The following is an 18483-nucleotide window of genomic DNA, read 5'->3' as shown; positions in this document are numbered from 1 at the left end:
GAAGAAATTAACCACTTTTCTAGTTTAGTTATTTGAATTACATTTGTGCTCTGTGGATTTTCAGATTCGATTCATTAAATATTTACCAAGCAAAGGACTTGTTGGCTTTGCAGAATATTGATTCAGAAATAGTCACAATCCTTGCTGTCAAGAAGCACTGAACTTTGTTGCAGAGCTGTGAAATATGTGTGGTGAAAGCTGGCTTTGTAGTTACAGCACTGCATCTGTTGTGCTTATTGTTCGGTGTTTATTCTTGAAACAGCATAGAAATGAGTCCTCTTCTTAGAAGTCTGATTTTCTTTTCTGAATTTGACTAATACATTTGGATTTTTAAACATTCATCTGAAGAATGAGTTTTTATGCACTTCTATGGTAATTGGATGCCACAGAATTAGATGCCTTAAAGTTTGTATAATTTGAACTGAATTATGACTTCCTGCCTTAAATTTTTAGTTTTTATCACTGGGACTTCCCTGTTGGCTCAGACAGTAAAGAATCTGTCTGCAGTGCCAAAGACTGGGTTGGATCCCTGAGTCAGGAAGATCTAGAGAAGAGAATGGCTGCCCACTCCAGTAATCCTGCCTGGGAAGTTCCATGGAGAGAGACTACAGTCAAGTTATGATTATCATGATAATCATAACTTACCCCTAGTTTATAAAAGCTAAAAGATGAATTTCATCCAAGTTTTAATCTACAGGCAAAAAAACATGAAGAGTAATATAAACTGAGGGCATTCTTGCATAAATTAGTAGTGTTTAGTGGTTAAGAAAGTGGACCCCACAGTCAATCTTCCCAGGGTTCTCCTCCCTTCTTCACTACTTAGCTGTTTAGTCACACGCATAGTGTGGAGTGACAGGAAATATTTGTTAAGCCACAGTGTCCCTGACTCTTGGTGCTCACTTGAGAATGGTGTCTGCTGCTGGCAGCATGGAGAACTGAAACAAACTACATTACAGGAGCCGTGACACCTTAATTAGAGTGTAGCTTTGTGACTGTCCCGAGGAAGGAGACCTGACAGACACGTTTGAAGCTTTGTGGCCTAACCAAAACCATCTTCTCATATTAGTTACCAGCATAATAGAGTTGACCCTTGAAATGTGTGGGTCAGCTTACACCTGCGTATTTTTTCGGTGGTAAATACTGTGGTGCTGCATGGTCCATAGTTGGTTGAATCTGCGGATTTGAAAGAACTGTGGCTATGGAGGGCCAATTCGTAGTGTCTTGTGGCATTTGATCAAATGGTAAAGGAGGGGATGGAACTACAGCCCCTGCCTTCATGATTTCTCCACTTTTAATTTCCTTCATGATTTCCTCACTATTAATGTTACTATCCAGAGTGTGTGACTCAGTTGTTAATTATTTTCTTTATTCTTGGAAGAATCAAGAGAAACTAATGAAAGAACTCCAGCAGCTCCAGCAAGAGGACCTGGCACGCAGGAGACTGATGGTAGCACAGATGCCACCACAACTAGTGGAACTTCCATACAAACGCAGTGAAATGAAAGAAGATTGGCAGAGAGAGCTAGAATTTGCCTTTGAAGACATGTACAATGCAGACAGAAGTAAGATATTTTCAGTAAACTTTCAAAGTTTACTGTGAAATGTTATTCAATATCATTAAAATGTTACTTATTAAATGTTTTTGTGGAAAAATACATTTATCTTGATGAAGCAGTTTTTGTTTTGAAAGGAGTTCTCATTTGAAAGAGGTGCTCATATTTTAGACTTGAAACTGTGATGATCTTTAAAATTTTATGTGCAAGTTCTTTTTAGTCATTTTGTAATGGAAACATGTCTGTGTATTTCTTTATTGAGAGGTGAAAGGAAACCTGATTTTGCACCTTGAACCAGAGCCTCTGCCTGCTGTGATTGATCAGATCCAAGATGAAGAACTGGACCTCTCAATGGAACACGAAAGTTTAGGGGAGACTGAAAACATCCCAATGACAGAAGCTGAAACAGTACATTCTAGTGAAGCAGACGGTAAAAACTTCTGACCTGAATATTGCTGTATTTTATAGGAAAAAATGTTAATCGTTTGCCAGCAGTTAGGAAAGGCTGGTCTAATTTAACTACAAACAGTGCCTAATACTAATGGGAATGATGAGAGGAGAAAACTTCAGATTTTCATCACTAAAGATCCTTTTCATATACATAGGAGGAATGTTTTATATATATATATATATATATATATATATATGTAGTCTCAAGATTTTTAGGTTACTTAGGTTATTTGATAAACTCAATTCATTTGAAAGGTCAGCATTTTTTTGTTTTTGTTTTTTAGACTTTGTGCTTCTACTGTGCTTCTAGGCACTTCATGTATAATGATGAACAGCACAAACTTAGGTTTCTTCTAAACTTCATCTCTGTCTCCACCTTCTGACTTTTTCACTTGACAGTGTCTTAACAGTATGTTTTTCATCTTCTCTTGCCTTGTCTTTCTGTCTTCCTCATGTTAATGATGATACCGCAATCTGCAGTAATCCAGGCCAGAGCGATGAGAGGCATCAATACCTCTAAAAAGACAAAGCTGTCTCTTACTACACATCTCCTTAGAGACCAAGTCTTCTTCCTTTTAACTTCTTTTCTCCCCATTCCTATGAGTATTGCCTTAGTTCAGAACCACTCAGCCTTTCTTTTCATCTTCACCATACACTGTGGATAGGTAGTCCTTGGGGGTTTCCATTTTATGTGGATCTCCTCTAAGACTCCTTGGGGTAGGGCTTTAGGCATTATCCCTGTTTCCTGTGTTCACACTGCAGTCTGAACAAAGTATAAGGTTACTACGATTTGGCATAAATTTCAGAAAAATGGGTTCAGGGCTCAATTGCCATGAATTCCCCTTTAAACTTCATTTCTGGCCTCTGCAGAACCTTTTATTTTCTTGCAAACCTTATAGCACATATTTTGAATGCTAGTCTTAACCACAGATTAAGAGATACACATTCTGTCTTCATTTAGCAAGTGGAATAAGCATCTTCCTGATACATTTTTAAGCTTGCTGCATGCCGATCATTGAGAAATACAGTTGACCCATGAACAAGGGGTTAGGGGTGCGAACCCTCCATATAGTCCAAACTCTGATGTAACTTGGGCCTCAGTATCCAGTATATCTGCAGATTCAACCAACCCTGGATCATGTAGTCCTGTGATAACATATTTATTTGAAAATAATCTGCAAATAAGTGGATCCCAGGTGGTGCTAGTGGTTAAAAATCTACCTGTTAGTGCAGGAGACGAAACAGATGTGGGTTCGATCCCTGGGTTGGGAAGATCCCCTAGAACATGGTATCCCACTCCACTGTTCTTGCCTGGAGAATCTCATGGACAGAGGAGCCTGGTGGGCTGCAGTGCATAAGGTTGCAGAGAGTCAGACATGACTGCAGTGACCTAGCATGCATGCACGTGCAATTCAAATGCATGTTCATGGGTCAGCTGTAATTGAATTTTGGTGTCCTTATTTAAATTTAAGTTGAAAAATATTATACCTGGTTACAAAATTGTGTTTAATTGTAAATACTGAGGAAAATACAGTTGTACTTTTGTTTTAACCAGTGGTAGTTGTGGTGACTAAGTGTAAAGATAGACTAATTTACCTTATTTGTAATAGGTGCTGAATAAATTTTATTTCCTTTTCTTTTAGTTCCCTCAGCAGTGAAGACCCACCAGATTCCTTCAAAAATTCTCTTTAAAAAATTATTAAATAAGATCCGAAGCCAAAAATCTCTCTGGACAATTAAATCCATGTCTGAAGAGGAAAGTGAAATGATTACAACTGTCAGTGAAGCTGAAAGTAAAGCCCTGACAGTTGAATCAGGACCAACTGTGAGTGAAGACAGAACATTATCCTCTCGGCAGGAACAAGGTAGATTTCTCCAGTCTCATATTGTAGTACATAAACCCTTTCCAAGTTGTTCAAAGATAAGCTCATTTCTGAAAAATCAAAGAACAGAGGTCAAAAGGAAGAAAAATGTTTCAAAGCCCATAATGCTGCCACTTAAAGGCAGTGAGTGTTAGAAACCTTACTGAATCCCCTTCCAGAGCACTTTCAGTGTAGTGAATTATTCATAGATATGTTTCCAAAGACATTGATGAACCAGAACTAGCCTGTTCCTTATGTTGAGATGTACAGGCTGTTTCTAATGTTTCTTATTACTTTTTTTGCGCTGTAATGAGCATCATTTTAGCAAAGTCTTTGCCTACATCTTTTATTATTTCCATAGGAACAAAGGAAAATAATTCTTGAATCAAAGGATATGAACACATTAACAGTTTTGAATGTACAGTATTGTGTGTTTATTTTACTTTCCCACCAGAGATTTGGTTTCTTGTTATTTTTTTTTTTTAAGTTTTGGTAGATAAATAGGCTATTTAAATATATTCCCAGAAGTTACTAAAATCAAACCAGTAGTATTTCCTTGAATTACATACTAGCAAACAAGAATCACGATATAACTGTTCTTTGATTTGCTTTTTGTCTTTGAGTTCTATCTTCTAGATTTTTTTTTAAACAAAGTAATTGGATTTAGGTGGAAATGTTTTGCTGCCAGCCTTCTTAAAGAAGTGCTTAAAGAAGTGCCTTGTACATAAAAGGTGCTCAGTTCGTATTTATTAACTTAATTGACCTGCTTAAAGCAAAGAGAGAGAAGTTTGGAAGTCAGACATATGATATTCAAGCACATGGGCGTGGAATAACTCTTAGTGGAAAGAATTCAATGAGAAAAGGGCTTATAAGACATCCAAGGAACTCAGGCATTTAGAAGATGTCTAGAGAAGGGGCAAGCAGTAAAAAGGAGTGAGAAGTAGGAGAGAGAATATGGCATTGGCATTTAATACAAGGCGACACTTTCATCTTTAATCCATAGCCAAGTAATTTTGGGAAAGGGCCTGGGTAGTAATCTTTCTCTAGCCTCATTTGACTGCATTCTTCCCCTATCTGAACCAAGTGTTTTGTTTTCTTTTTTAATCCTCACAGGGTCCTTAATGTCTGCTGACCTGTCTGGAAAGGTCTCTTGTTCATCTCACACTCTTTACCTGGTTGATTCTTCCTTACCTTTCGAATGCCCACTTAAGTGCCATTTCCTAAGGGAAATCTCATCTGAGCTCCTAGTCTAATTCAGATTTGTCTGAAATACTCTCTTGTATAACCCCTCTTTTTTTTTTTCTTATATAGTACTTAGCACTGTTTCTAATTTTATAATTTTTTTCTAAGATGATTATATAACGTTCCACTCCCACCTGCCGCATAAAACCCACTTGGAGGCCTTTCCTTCCTGAGCAGGCACACGTGCATGCAGCGCATACATACGTGCTGCATGATTGTGTGGGTGATACTCCGTGCAGTTTCTGGCTACCCTGGTATGATGAGCGTATGCTGCTTTAACTTAACTTTCTGCTCTGGTTTCATAGATAATAAAAATCCTAATATCTAAGTATGTTGAAGATACATTTAAGTTTCTTCAGCTGTTTTCTTTTTACACTTCGGTACCTTACTTCCTCTATTCTTTTTATGCTTTCCCATTGTGTTTGAAACTGTTGTAAGCCTGTCTTTAAGTCAGTTGTCTTTCATCTTTTCCTTTTTTGTTTACAATTTTAGTCTTACATCTTCTTGTATCTTCTTTATTTTCTTTTTGTGTTTGACTTGAGTTTATCAGATAAAATATGTGATCATCTGGAAGGTGGCTGGATCTTAACTAAATAAGACATTCAGGTGGACCAGTGATAATCTGAATGTAGATTTTTGTTACATTGTTCAGATTTAATTTTGACAGTGATAATGTGTTAATAATAATATATCTGTTACAGTTGTTGAAAGTGACATGCTAACGATTGACTCTGGACCACTTACAAGTGAAGATAAACCACTTTCATTTAGTACAGGCTCTGAAAAGGAACAAGGTATTTCTTTTTTTACATTCTTAAACGAACTTAATTCATCACATCTTTTTCCTAATAAAATTACATGTAATAAATGAACAAAGGACATTACAGTTGTGTTAAATTCTAAATTAGTGAAACTAATTTTTGCTTTGGGAATTCTCTTAGAAATGAAGACCACTCAGCCTATCATAGCTGTAGCTCCAAGTTCAGTTCTACTTCATCCTCAGGAAGAAGCAGTCAGAGTTAGAATGGCAGCGAGGCAGAAACAGGTAATTTGAAATTTTTATTTTTAAGTTTCTTTCTTCCCCTGGGTACTATAGTTTTGTTTGACCAGTTAGATTTATCTTAAAATCTGGCTACTTTTGATATCATTTCTTCTATCTTACACATTCATTTGATAAAGGCAGAGATTGTCTTTTTTAAAAGTCAATTTACCCTATATAGTTTCTTGTACAATGCCTTATATATAGTAAGTACTCAATAAATATTTGTTGAATAACTGAGTCCCTGTCATGATATTAAACATTTGGGCTTTGTGATCACAACAGTTTTTTTGAAAGGCTGCTTTTGAAAGAAAAAATTTTAATTCAGTTTCTGTAACTATAATATTGGTTCCTTCTACTTTAATGAAGAATTTTTCTTACTACAAATTAACTTGATAGAGGCTAATTGTTACTAAGCCAATCAGTTTATAGTCATAGCTTTTATAAAAATGCATCTGAGGAAAAAAAAAATGCATCTGAGGGTTGATAATCTTATGAGCCATTGTTTTTTCTCAGATAAGTGGTTCTTAATCTGTGTTGTAAAGCAGTATTTTCTAATAGATTCTTCCACAGTAATGGAAATATTCCATATCTTTGTCAAGTATGGTAATTGTTAGCTATGTGAGCTGTTGAATATGAGTAGTGCAACTGAAAAACTGAATTTAAAATTTTGTTTTGTATTGCTCTAAGTTTTAATCGTCACATGTAGCTAGTAACTACTATATTAAAGAAAGGTAAAGATAGGAACTCAGCTATAGTCACTCTTGCTTGATGAAGAATAGGTAGTATCAGGTTGAGACATTTTAAATTTTGAAAATTAGATGATATCTAGCAGAAGTGTGCCACCTAATAAAGCTTCACATAGATTCCCTTTTCTGTTTATTTGTTATTTCTTATGTATGTTTCAAGGACTAGAAGTTGTTGGATTTAGCAGGCAACCAGTTAGACTAGTCCTTGTCCTTATGAATCGTAGTTACTTTAACATAGATGTTTTTATTTCTTGGATTTGTGTGTGTGTGTTGGTATAATTTTAGAGTTTATCATCCTCTGCCATTGTCTTCCCATCTGTTTCATGCCTGACAGTAAAGACCGAATGTTGCTCAGTGTACTGTTACTTAGCTTCTAGATAACTGCACCCTTTTACAAGTATGTCTAAGAAATCAAAGTGTTGTGGAGGTCTTGATATTTAATTCCTTAGGCATTATCCTTACCGAGAACAAGACAAGAGCTAAAGATGTTAACAGAATTTGCTACTTCTCTGGAGGTGGTGCTTCAGTGGTGATCAAGGTTTCCCTGTGCTCTCAGGAAATAGAAATAGTTAATATGTTTATTTTTAAATTCTCTCCCTTCTCCTTTCCCCTTTCTCCATCTTGCTCCCTTCCTCCCTCTGGCAGTGGCAGTAACAGATAAAATATCACCACTTTCTTCTTGGAGAATTGCTACTCTTGGGGATGAGACCTACTACTTTTCAGTGTAATGCATGTAAACTTTGGTATGAGTTTGTTGTTAATAGATCAGTAGTATTTTTGTTACTTAGATAATGGAAATAGAAGAACAGAAGCAAAAGCAGTTGGAATTGCTTGAACAGATTGAGCAACAGAAGTTAAGATTAGAAACTGATTGCTTCAGAGCTCAGCTGGAAGAAGAAAAAAGAAAAACAACTCAACAGACTGGGGTAGGATGCAGGAAATCTCATCCCTATGTAGATTGTTGGAGGATAAGAACAGTCAATCTTAGTGTTCAGAAAAGCAAAACGCCTTTCTAAGTTGTTTATCTTTTTTTAAATTATATATGTATATGTTTATACAAACCTGATTGATACATATAAATATGTATATACATATAAGTAAGTTTATGTAAACCTGATGACTTTCATCTTTCAGTTTCTAGACAGTGCTGATATGATGACCGTGACTTGTATGCAGTGTGTGTGTTGAGCTTTTGAACTTCCTTGACACTAAGCAAGAGTGACAGATTACTTCATTTCTCGACAATGGACGTGCCAGTCTTTTTTATTAAAAAAAAAAAAAAAGGCTATATGGAACTATATGGAAGTTTACAATTATAGAACTTCAGTTTATGTAAAATACTCTAGTACTTGTTTCTGTATTTGCCTTTTGATTAGTAGCTTTGTCTTTTACTAGGTCAGCACTGCTCCAGCATCATACACCATACGTTCTGATGAAGATAGGCACAGACAGATGATTCGTATTTATCAACAACAGCTATTACAGCAAAACAGGTATTAATTAGGGTACAGTTTTTATGTGATATTGTATGGCTACATTTTCAGGGTGTATTATTTGGTGTATATGAAGATCTTACCAGGATTCTCTTTAGAACTATGACATGTGGATTTCTCGATTATGGCCACCCCTAGATTGAATGTAATGTATAAATACTTGAGAATGTAGGTTGTTTTTGTTTTCATCAAAAAGGAGTAACTTTTGTTTGTTTTGGGTAGGTTTCACAAGCAGTCTGTTGAAACAGCCAGGAAACGATTACTCGAATATCAGACAATGTTAAGAGGAAAGTACCCGTCCATGTCAGCTATACCAGTGATACCTGGTTCTGTTACATCAGTGCCACCACCAAAATCTGAAAGACCCAGTGTTCCATCAGAACATGAGGATCAAGGTCAGGGACCCAAGCTGAGTCCTAACAAACAACCTGTGCAGATCTCCAAATTAGAGCAACATTCTCAGGTTTCAAGCCAAAATTGCTTTCCACAAAGACAGGTAGAAACAACTGAAGTATTAGTCACTTCAGATGTTTTAGCCAAGCAAGCTTTGGAATCGCAAGAACACCAAAAGCAACTCTCACAGACTGAAGTACAACAGAGAGACTACAAATTGATTGCTACAGATTCTCAAATGCTTTCAAGGGCTTTATCACATGATAAGCCACTGACAGTACAGGATGCTAGAGAAAGAGCTGAAACATCTGGGGCAACAGCTTTTCAAAGTTTAGACTCCCAACAAGTGTTCTCAGAGAACAGTGAAAGTGTATCTTCTAAGTTAATTGAACCATCTTCATTCCTACCATTGGTAGCTGAGCATTCTTTCAGTTCTCTGCCTACTAAAGTCGAGTCTGGAGAAATCCAGCAACCCTTTTCAACTGTGAGCAAAAGTATAGTTTCTGTAAGCCATTCTGTAGCTGGCCAAATGCAGGATAAGTCTTTGCCATTCTCAGAAAATATCATAGCCCAGCAAAGTAATTTGAAGGCTCTCCAAAAACAGTTAGACCTACAGAAGGAAGTTCTTCGGACAAGACAGGAAGCTCAGGAACAATTGCTTTTGTGTAAACAGAAAGAGTTAGAAGGGCAAACTGGCCTTTCTATATTCCTTCCATTAATACCTCTGAATTCATTTGCTTCACTGCCTTCAGCCCAAGCTGAGTCAAGGAGAATCCAGGAATCTTCTCCAACCAAGAAAGAGACTGGAGTTTTCTCAGGCCATCCTGGGGTCCCACAGCTTCAGGATAGGCTTAATTTTAAATTTTTCGAAGAACAGTTAAAAGCGCAGAGGGACAGCCTTCAGGCTAGGCGGGAAGCCCAGGAAGTATTATGTGTGCATAAACAGAATGAGTTGGATGGGAGAGTATGGGCTGAACAGACTGGGTCCTCTTCTCTCCCACCTCAAGTAGCTCAGCATACATTTACTTCACTGCCTTCTGCTGGTCCTCAGTCTGGAAAAATCCAGGACCAGTATTCATCTAAGACTGAGAAGGAGCGTCCCTCAATCCAGACTGAAATGCCTGCATCTCAGGATGGGTCTTTAGGTTTCCCACAACAGTTCCAACCTTTGCACGATTGTTTGAAGTTGCTCCAAGAGCAGCTAATTACACAGAGGGATGCTCTCCAGGCCAGGCATGAAGCCCAAGTGGAATTACTTTCACGTAAACAAAGGGATTTGGAAGACGCTAAGTCTGTGCAGATGAGTTCTTCATTCCTGCCAGTGGTCGCTCAACATTCACTTGCTTCACAAGTTTCAGCTAAAACTGAGCCTAGGAGAATTCAGAACTTTTATTTCTCTGAGAGGGATAGTGTTATTCCCTCAAGTAATTTGGTAATGCCAGCATTTCAGGATGCATCTCTTAGTTTTCCACAGTATAGTCTGCCACAGCAGGAAAATTTAACAGCACTCCACAATCAGTCACACCTTCAGAGGGTAATATTTGGTGATAAACAAGAAACTCAGGAATTTGTACACAAACAAAGTGAATTAGAAAAAAATTTCCCTTTTGAACAGACTGGCACCTCTTTGTCTCAGGGAGCTGAATCTGAAAGATGCCAGGAATACATGTCATTCAGGAGTGACAGTACTGTTCCCTTGAGCCACTGGAAGATCCCAAAATCTCAGGAAAGACTTCTGGGATTTTCAAGATACACACAACCTCTGCAAGGTAATTTGGAAGGACAGCAAGAACAGTTAGACAGAGAAGAGGAGGCCCTTCAGTTCAGCCAGAGATCCCAAGGGAATATATCTTCTGAACAGACTTGCCCCTCATTCACATCCCGGTTAGGGCAGCTATCTCTCACTTCGTTGCCTTCTGCTGAATCTTGGGAACCTCTTTCAGCAGAGAGTGAGAGAACTACTTCAAGCCGTTTTCAGATCCCAGCATTGCAGGGTAGACTTCGGAAGTTATCACAGCTTATCCAGCCTCAGCAAGATAACCTGAAGTCACTCCAAGAACAGTTAGCTACACAGAGGGAAGCCATCATTCAGTCTAAACAGGAAGCTCAGCAAGAATTTCTTTTGCACAAACAGGATGAGTGGAAGGGGAGAGTGTCTCCCGAGCAGGTTGGCACTTCCTCCTTCCTACTCCAAGTCATACAGCCTCCTTTTGCTCCATTACCTCCTAGTGAAGCTGGTAGAATCCAAGAATCTTGTTCAACTAAGAGTGATAATATAGTCTCCTCAGGTCATTCTGAGATACCAAGGTTGCCTGATAGACTTTTAGGTTTACCACAGCCTGTTTTGCCTCAACAAGATTATCCAGTCACATTTCAACAAGAACTTTTGTATGCCCAGACAAACCCTCTTCCATGTAGTGAGAAAATCCAAAGAGAGTTGGTTTTGCCCAGACAATATACACTTGAGGGAAGGTCACCTGAGCATTTTCTCCAACCTCACCATGGTGATTTAAAGGCCTGTCAACGGCAGTTAGATATACAAAGGGAAGCTCAAGAAGAATTCCTTTTGCAAACACTAAATAAATTGGAAAAAGGGGTCTCAGCTGAGCAGACCAGCGCCTCTTCATCCTTATCCCATGTAGTACTGCCTGTTGCTAACTCTGAAGGAATGCCAAAGTGTTTTCCAGCCAGAAGTGACCTTGCTGTTTCCTCAAGTCATCCTGAGATTCTGAGACCTCAGGAGAGGCCTTTGCATTTATCCCAGGCTGTTCTGCCTCAGCAAGACCATGTGTCCACACAGTTGGGCTTCCACGGTGAAGTCCTGCGTTTTAGTGAAAAGGCCCAGGAAGAACTGCTTAGAGGCAATCAGACAAAACTGATTGAAGGTGATGCTTCTGGGCAGCCTGTTCCCTCTTTGCTTCTATCCAAGGAAAGAGAACATTCGTTTATTCCACTACCTTTTGCTGAGGTAAAATCTCAAAACGTTTGTGAATTGTATTCAGACAAGATTGAATGTGCAGCTCCCTCTAGTGCTTCTGTGTGCCCAAGACCTCAAGATAGAATTTTGAGTTTTTCACAACCCATCTTTGCTCAGCAAGATAACTGGGGACTTCAGAAGCAGTTGGAGCTACAAAAAGAAGCTCTGCATTTTAGTCAGAAAGCCCAAGAGGTATTGCCTGTACAGACACAGACAGCCTTGCAGCAGCAGACACAGAAACATTGGGAGACTCTGAAGGATTTCTTCAAAGACAGCCAGGTATGTATTAAACTTGAATATCTAAGAATTAAACATCACCAGTAACCCGATGACTCAGGTAACTCAGCCAAACTAAATACTTGTTTTACTCCTAGGCTGAAATAAGTTCTTAGTTATTGAGAATAAGTGGTTTGAACTTAACTGGGCTTTAATTTTCTACCTTAAATAACATGGGAGTTAAAACATAAAAATTCATCTGCCTAGTATGGTGTTTATGAGGTTAATAGTTATTTGAAACCCAACTAATTTCAGCCAATAGTTTGATACAACCAAATGCAAACATCATTAAAAATGTAGGCTTTGTTTTAAAGTTTTGTTATAAAGAGTTTTGAGCTTACCACAAGATTGAATTGTAAAATAACTAGTTAGCAGAATTTCTCTTAGGCAAACAGCAGACTTTGTGCTTTCTCTATAGCACTTTGTTGACATTTGTATAGAATCAAAATGAGTACCGTCTTTTTCTTTAATTGACAATACTAACACCTGGTATAAAAGTGGTGTGATTTTAGGCTGATGAACATTTGGACCTGCTGCTTGTGACTGAATTGTTGAGAGGACTCTGGTTTCTATTTATAGTTTCTCTATATGGGAGACAGTAGATCCCCCTATATATGAATGTGTCTATTGTCTTTTAAAAGAGTGTTTCCTAAATTTATGAGTTAGCCTGAACAGAATTCTACAGATCCTTTGATGCTCAGGAGAAGTTTGAATTCATGAGAATGTGAGGTCTGGGGATACTCAAATCTAATCTCAAAAGGTGCAGTGGAGGCTGTTCTTGAGGTTCAAGGCTGTGACTGGTGGTTCTTTTCAGTGGAATTACTACCCTTTCAATATTAGAAGTCCTTCTCATTTTTTTAATCTATAGATAAATTTGTAATAATGTGGTTGGAGCTGTTTGTTTGCTTGAGGTACTAATTGAAGAAAGGAGATACAAATCTAGTAACTTCTTCACGTGATCCTTCATCCTGTGTCATCCCCACCCTCATCTATCCTCTTTTTCAGGAAAGTAAGCCCACAGTTGAAAATGATTTTGAAACCCAGAAGCTCAAAGAATGGCTTCCTCATCTCCACTATCAAGAAAACATTGGTCCTGCAGACAGGAGCAACTGTGATGATGATCAGCTCCTTTCAGAAGGTAGTAATGCCAAACAAAGTGGTAAGATACTAATAATTGCATTCTGTTGCATTCATTATCCTGATGTTGATTCTTTGCTTTCACCTCCTACACTTGCTAGTTGAAGAAGTTCATTGTATTAATGGATCTGTATTGTGCCCAACTTTGTCTTTTGACTTGATAGGCGTGCATCAGGACAAAGAACTGAGTAGGAAATCCTCAAAACCACCTGTAGCAAAAATAAGAGGTGGATTGGACTTGAACCAACATGAACTTAGTGCCATACAAGAGGTAGAATCACCAACAAGTGGCAGAACTTCTATACTAGGTAAAAAGATGATTTGATAAAATGATTTTTTAATAGTTTGCTAGTTTTCTATAGTTATTTCAGGATGCTAAATATTTTGTGGCTGTTGAAGAAACCTAGACTATGAGTACTCATGAAGGGGAAAAAGTGGTTTATATAAACAGTATTTAAAATGTAGACTTAAAGAAATACATCATTAGGTAACTAAATTCTTTATATATGGGAGAAAGCAATTTATTGTAGACAAAAATTCTTTGTCTCCTTATTCTGACATTCTTGCTTCCCTCTGCTGCTTGCTGCTGCTGCTAAGTCGCTTCAGTCGTATCCGACTCTGCGACCCCATAGACGGGTAGCCCCCCAGGCTCCGCCGTCCCTGGGATTCTCCAGGCAAGAACACTGGAGTGGGTTGCCATTTCCTTCTCCTCTGGTTCCTTCCTAAACCAGTTTCTTTAGGATATAACTTTTTTCTTTTTTTTCCCTCTCTCTCTTTTCCTGTACTGCTCTTTCACCTCAGTACCTTCACTGCTCTTTTCTTATATCTTTCACAGGATAATTATGGTGTTTAAAATCCTGGCTCTAAAGACTGTTAGAACATGTATGTTTCTTTTCTGTGCTTCTTCAGAGATCCAGTTATCTGGAAAAATTTCTTCTGTTGATCCTTAATAAAAGTTTTATTTTCGTTTTATAGTTGTTTTTAGATTTTACACTCAACCAGATAGTTTTATTGATCAAATTTATCCAAGCAGACTCTTTGAAGGGGGAAAATAAGCTTTGTTAATAGAAAGGTACAAGGAAGTTTACTATTGATACTAGCTATTTAGGTCTTGTGAAAGTTGCTCAGTCATGTCCGACTCTTTGCAACCCCATGGACTGTATAGTCCCTGAAATTCTCCAGGCCAGAATACTGGAGTGGGTAGCCTTTCCCTTCTCTAGGGGATCTTCCCAACCCAGGGATTGAACCCACGTCTCCCGCATTGCCAGCGGATTCTTTACCAGCTGAGCCTCAAGGGAAGCCCATTTAGATCTTAAGCCATAAAATATTGTACTTTTGTTTCTGGCTAAAAGAGTTTAAGAAGGTATAAATTCTGAATAACTCTTAAGAGTCATTCCACATTTTGTTTTCTTCTTATGTCTTATGGAAATTATAATGTAAAGTAAGTGTTCTGTTTATTAGTAGGCTTTGGAAGCTTTGCTTCATTTTGCACTATTTGGTAAACACAACTATTCAGGAATAGAATGGTGATTTCCCTGATTCAGATTGAGCATTGGGAATTTCTCACCATTGATTCCTGTAAATTAATGAGTTGTGTTTGAGATTGCAAAAATGTCGTCTTGCTTAGAAGGGAAAGCTGTATATTCCCTCACCTACACTTCCTTACCCTTTAGCCCTTTTTCAATGAAAAGTACCCGATGTAAGTCTTGACAGTTTCCTTGTCTGTACCTCTCCAACACCCAACAGATTACCAGTTCTTTTCAATTCTAGATGATCAACTCTGTTTGCATTCCCACTGCCATTTCTAGTTGATTCACTTGTTTCCATTCCCACGACTACCCTTTTAATTCAGGCTGTCATTTCCTTCTTGAAAGACTGCTGCAAACCCCCATGTCTCCCTGTTTCTAGCCTAGCATTACTTTCGTTCATTTTTCCATGATGTACTCAGAGTAATTTGCCTCTATTGCCCTGTGTTTAAAACTCTTCGGTAGTTTCCCCTTGGCTGGAGGGTGAGTCTAAACTAAGTCTTAAGTCCCTAGCTTCATCCACCAGGGCCTTCATAGTCTTGCTCCCTCCCTTCAGGGTTGAGTTTGGTGCCACTTTGTGGCATAAACTTTGCCTGGACTATCATGTGACCTTCTCGTGTGCTCTTTGGGAGCTTTCATCATAGCCTTTATCACACTTCTTTGGGAAGTAATTTAATCACATAATTAAAGGCAACTAGTGCTAAAAGATTATAGCATGAAACAGCATTTCTTCTTGCCCCTACACACCCCTCACCCCTTAATCCTACTCACCAGACACAGTCACTGTTCAGGCCTCCTTGGTGGTGCTTCTTGTATTTGCTTCTTTAGATGGCAGTGGATTTTAGTAAAAACTAAGCGAAATACTAAACACCACTAAAATAATTTGAGATCACATTTTCTCTATTTGTGGGAACACCTTTCTTTAAGTTGGAAATTAAATGATACATTCTTTTTTTAATTGAAGGATAATTGCTTTATAGAATTTTCTTGTTTTCTGTCAAACCTCAACCTGAATCAGCCATAGGCACACATATATCCCCTCCCCCCTGAACATCCCCCCACCACCTTCCCCCATATCCCACGCCTCCAGGTTGACACAGAGCCCCTGTTTGTTTCTTAGCCATACAGGAAATTCCTGTTGGCCATCCACCCCACATATGATAATGTAAGTTTCCATATTTCTCTTTGCATACATCTCACCCTCTCCTCCCCTCTCCCCATGTCCATGAATCTATTCTCTATGTCTGTTTCTCCACTGCCACCCTATAAGTAAATTCTTCAGTACCATTTTTCTAGATTCCATATATATGCGTTAGAATACAATATTTTATCTTTCTTTTTCTGACTTACTTCACTTCGTATAATAGGTTCTAGCTTCATCCATCTCATTAGAACTGACCTGAAGGTGTTCCTTTTTATGGCTGAGTGATACTCCATTGTGTATATGCACCACAACTCCTTTATCCATTCATCTGTTGATGGACATCTAGGTTGCTTCCATGGTCTAGCTATGGAAAATAGTGCTGCAATGAAAAATGGGATACATGTGTCTTTCAGTTTTGGTCTCCTCAGGGTATATGCCTCGGAGTGGGATTACTGGGTCATTGGTGGTTTTATTCCTAGTTCTTTAAGGAATCTCCGTACCATCTTCCATAGTGGCTGTACAGTTTAATCCCCACCAACAGTGCAAGAGTGTTCCCTTCTCTCCACACCCTCTCCAGCATTTATTGTTTGTAGACTTTTTGATGAGGGCCATTCTGACTGGTGTGAGGTGATATCTTCTTGTCGTTTTGATTTGCATTTCTCTAATAATGAGCAATATTGAGCATCTTTTCATGTGTTTGTTAGCCATCTGTATGTCTTTGGAGAAATTTCTGTTTAGGTCTTTTTCCCACTTTTTGATTGGTTATTTATTTTTCTGGTAGTGAGTTGTATGAGCTGCTTGTATATTTTGGAAATAACTCCTTGTCAGTTGCTTCATTTGCTGTTATTTTCTCCCATTCTGAGGGTTGTCTTTTCACCTTGCCTATAGTTTCCTTTGCTGTCCAAAAGCTTTTAAGTTTAATCAGGTCCCACTTGTTTACTTTCGTTTTTATTTCCATTACTCTAGGAGATGGGTGGGTCATAGAGGATCTTGCTTTATGTCACCAAGTGCTCTGCCTATGTTTTCCTGTAAGAGTTTTACAGTTTCTAGTCTTACATTTAGGTCTTTAATCCATTTTGAGTTTATCTTTGTGTATGGTGTTAGGAAGTGTTTTAATTTCATTCTTTTATGTGTAGCTGTCCAGTTTTCTCAGCAACATTTATTGAAGAGGCTATCTTTGCCCCGTTGTATATTCTTGCCTCTTTGTCAAATATAAGGTACCCGTAGGTTGATGGGTTTATTTCTGGGCTTTCTATCTTATTCTGTTGGTCTGTGTTTCTGTTTTTGGGCCAGTACCATACTGTCTTGATAACGGTAGCTTTGTAGTATACCCTGAAGTCAGGAAGGTTGATTCCTCCAGTTCCACTCTTCTTTCTCAAGACTGCTTTGGCTCTTCAGGGTCTTGTGTTTCCATATGAATTGTGAAATTTTTTGTTCTAGTTCTGTGAAAAATGCCGTTGGTAATTTGATAAGGAGTGCATTGAATCTGTAGATTGTGTTTGGTAGTATAGTCATTTTCACAACATTGATTCTTCCTACACAGGAACATGGAATATCTCTCCATCTGTTTGTCATCTTTGAAGTCTTTCATTAGTGTCTTACAATTTTCTGTGCACAGTTCTTTTTGTCTCCTTAGGTAAGTTTATTCCTAGATACTTAATTCTTTTTGTTGCAGCAGTGAATGGGATTCCTTAGTTTCTCTTTCTGATATTTCATTGTTAGTATATAGAAATGCAAGTGATTTCTGTGTGTTGATTTTGTGTCCTGCAACTTTGCGAAATTCACTGATTAGCTCTAGTAATTTTCTGATACTGTCTTTAGGGTTTTCTATGTACACTATCATGTCATCTGCAGACTGAGAACTTTACTTCTTCTTTCTGCTCTGGATTAATTTTATTTCTTTTTCTTCTCTGATTGCTGTAGCTAGGACTTCCAGAACTATGTTGAATAATAGTGGGGAAAGTGGGTACATAATCTTTTTTTATTAATATATTTCTACTTTTATTTGTAGATAATGTGTGTATTTGTAAAAATAGTTTCATTTAATATTTGTCACCTTTTGTAGTTTCATACTTTGTGAATACTATCCCTTGTCTTTGAAAACAGAGCTTCTGAAACTGTCTTTGAAGGACCAGGGTGTTCTCTGTTCCTTTCAGACCAGTATTTTGTTAAGTTACAGACCATGTAGTTGAATGTCAAAGCAATGTTACACTGGTATTAAAGTTTCAAAATGTTTACTCTTCCCCCCAAAAAAAGATATACAGGATATATATATAGTTATTAAATTTCATAGAGTTGGGAAGCCATTAGGGGAAAAGTCTTTAAAAGCCTCCTTCCTTAGGTGGGTGACGATAAAGTTGAGAAAATCTGAGCTAAATTTCTTCTCTGTAGTTTATTTATTTTGCCTTTACCTCCTAAGAGCATTGTCTCCGCTTTTTTACTAACATTTCTTAGAAATTTTTATATTGGCTCTCAAAGTATAGTCTCTAAAAGCTTGTCCTCTTTTCTGTTTCTTTTCATAGCATCTTGCTCTTGTTCCATGGATTCAGGATACTACCTACACTGAATATTTATAGGATTTTGTTTGTTCAGGTTCCTGTATTTTCTGTCTGGGTCCTTCCTTGTTTGTTTGTTTTTCTCCT

General features: G+C 37.9%; 1 protein-coding gene across 13 annotated transcripts in view; it reads left to right on the top strand.

The window, feature by feature from the left end:
* CEP295 (centrosomal protein 295) overlaps positions 1 to 18483 on the top strand; it is a 49903-nt gene that overhangs the window by 15468 nt on the left and 15952 nt on the right. For 12 of the 13 annotated variants that reach the window (XR_009597895.1, XM_060404199.1, XM_027959481.2 and 9 more), the window contains exons 8-17: positions 1379 to 1562; positions 1816 to 1983; positions 3647 to 3868; positions 5809 to 5901; positions 6049 to 6152; positions 7684 to 7821; positions 8291 to 8388; positions 8611 to 12037; positions 13040 to 13172; positions 13336 to 13479. Coding sequence is in view for 12 of the 13 variants with exons in the window: in XM_060404199.1 (XP_060260182.1) it covers positions 1379 to 1562; positions 1816 to 1983; positions 3647 to 3868; positions 5809 to 5901; positions 6049 to 6152; positions 7684 to 7821; positions 8291 to 8388; positions 8611 to 12037; positions 13040 to 13172; positions 13336 to 13479 (4711 nt within the window). In the remaining variant the exon portion in view is untranslated. Of the gene's footprint in view, positions 1 to 1378; positions 1563 to 1815; positions 1984 to 3646; positions 3869 to 5808; positions 5902 to 6048; positions 6153 to 7667; positions 7822 to 8290; positions 8389 to 8610; positions 12038 to 13039; positions 13173 to 13335; positions 13480 to 18483 lie in introns of those variants that run through there. The other variant, XM_060404201.1, reaches the window with a different exon arrangement.

Source organism: Ovis aries, chromosome 21 (assembly GCF_016772045.2).
Source record: "Ovis aries strain OAR_USU_Benz2616 breed Rambouillet chromosome 21, ARS-UI_Ramb_v3.0, whole genome shotgun sequence".
In the NCBI taxonomy this organism is placed as follows: Eukaryota; Metazoa; Chordata; class Mammalia; order Artiodactyla; family Bovidae; genus Ovis; species Ovis aries.
This window is presented reverse-complemented; position numbering and strand designations above follow the sequence as displayed.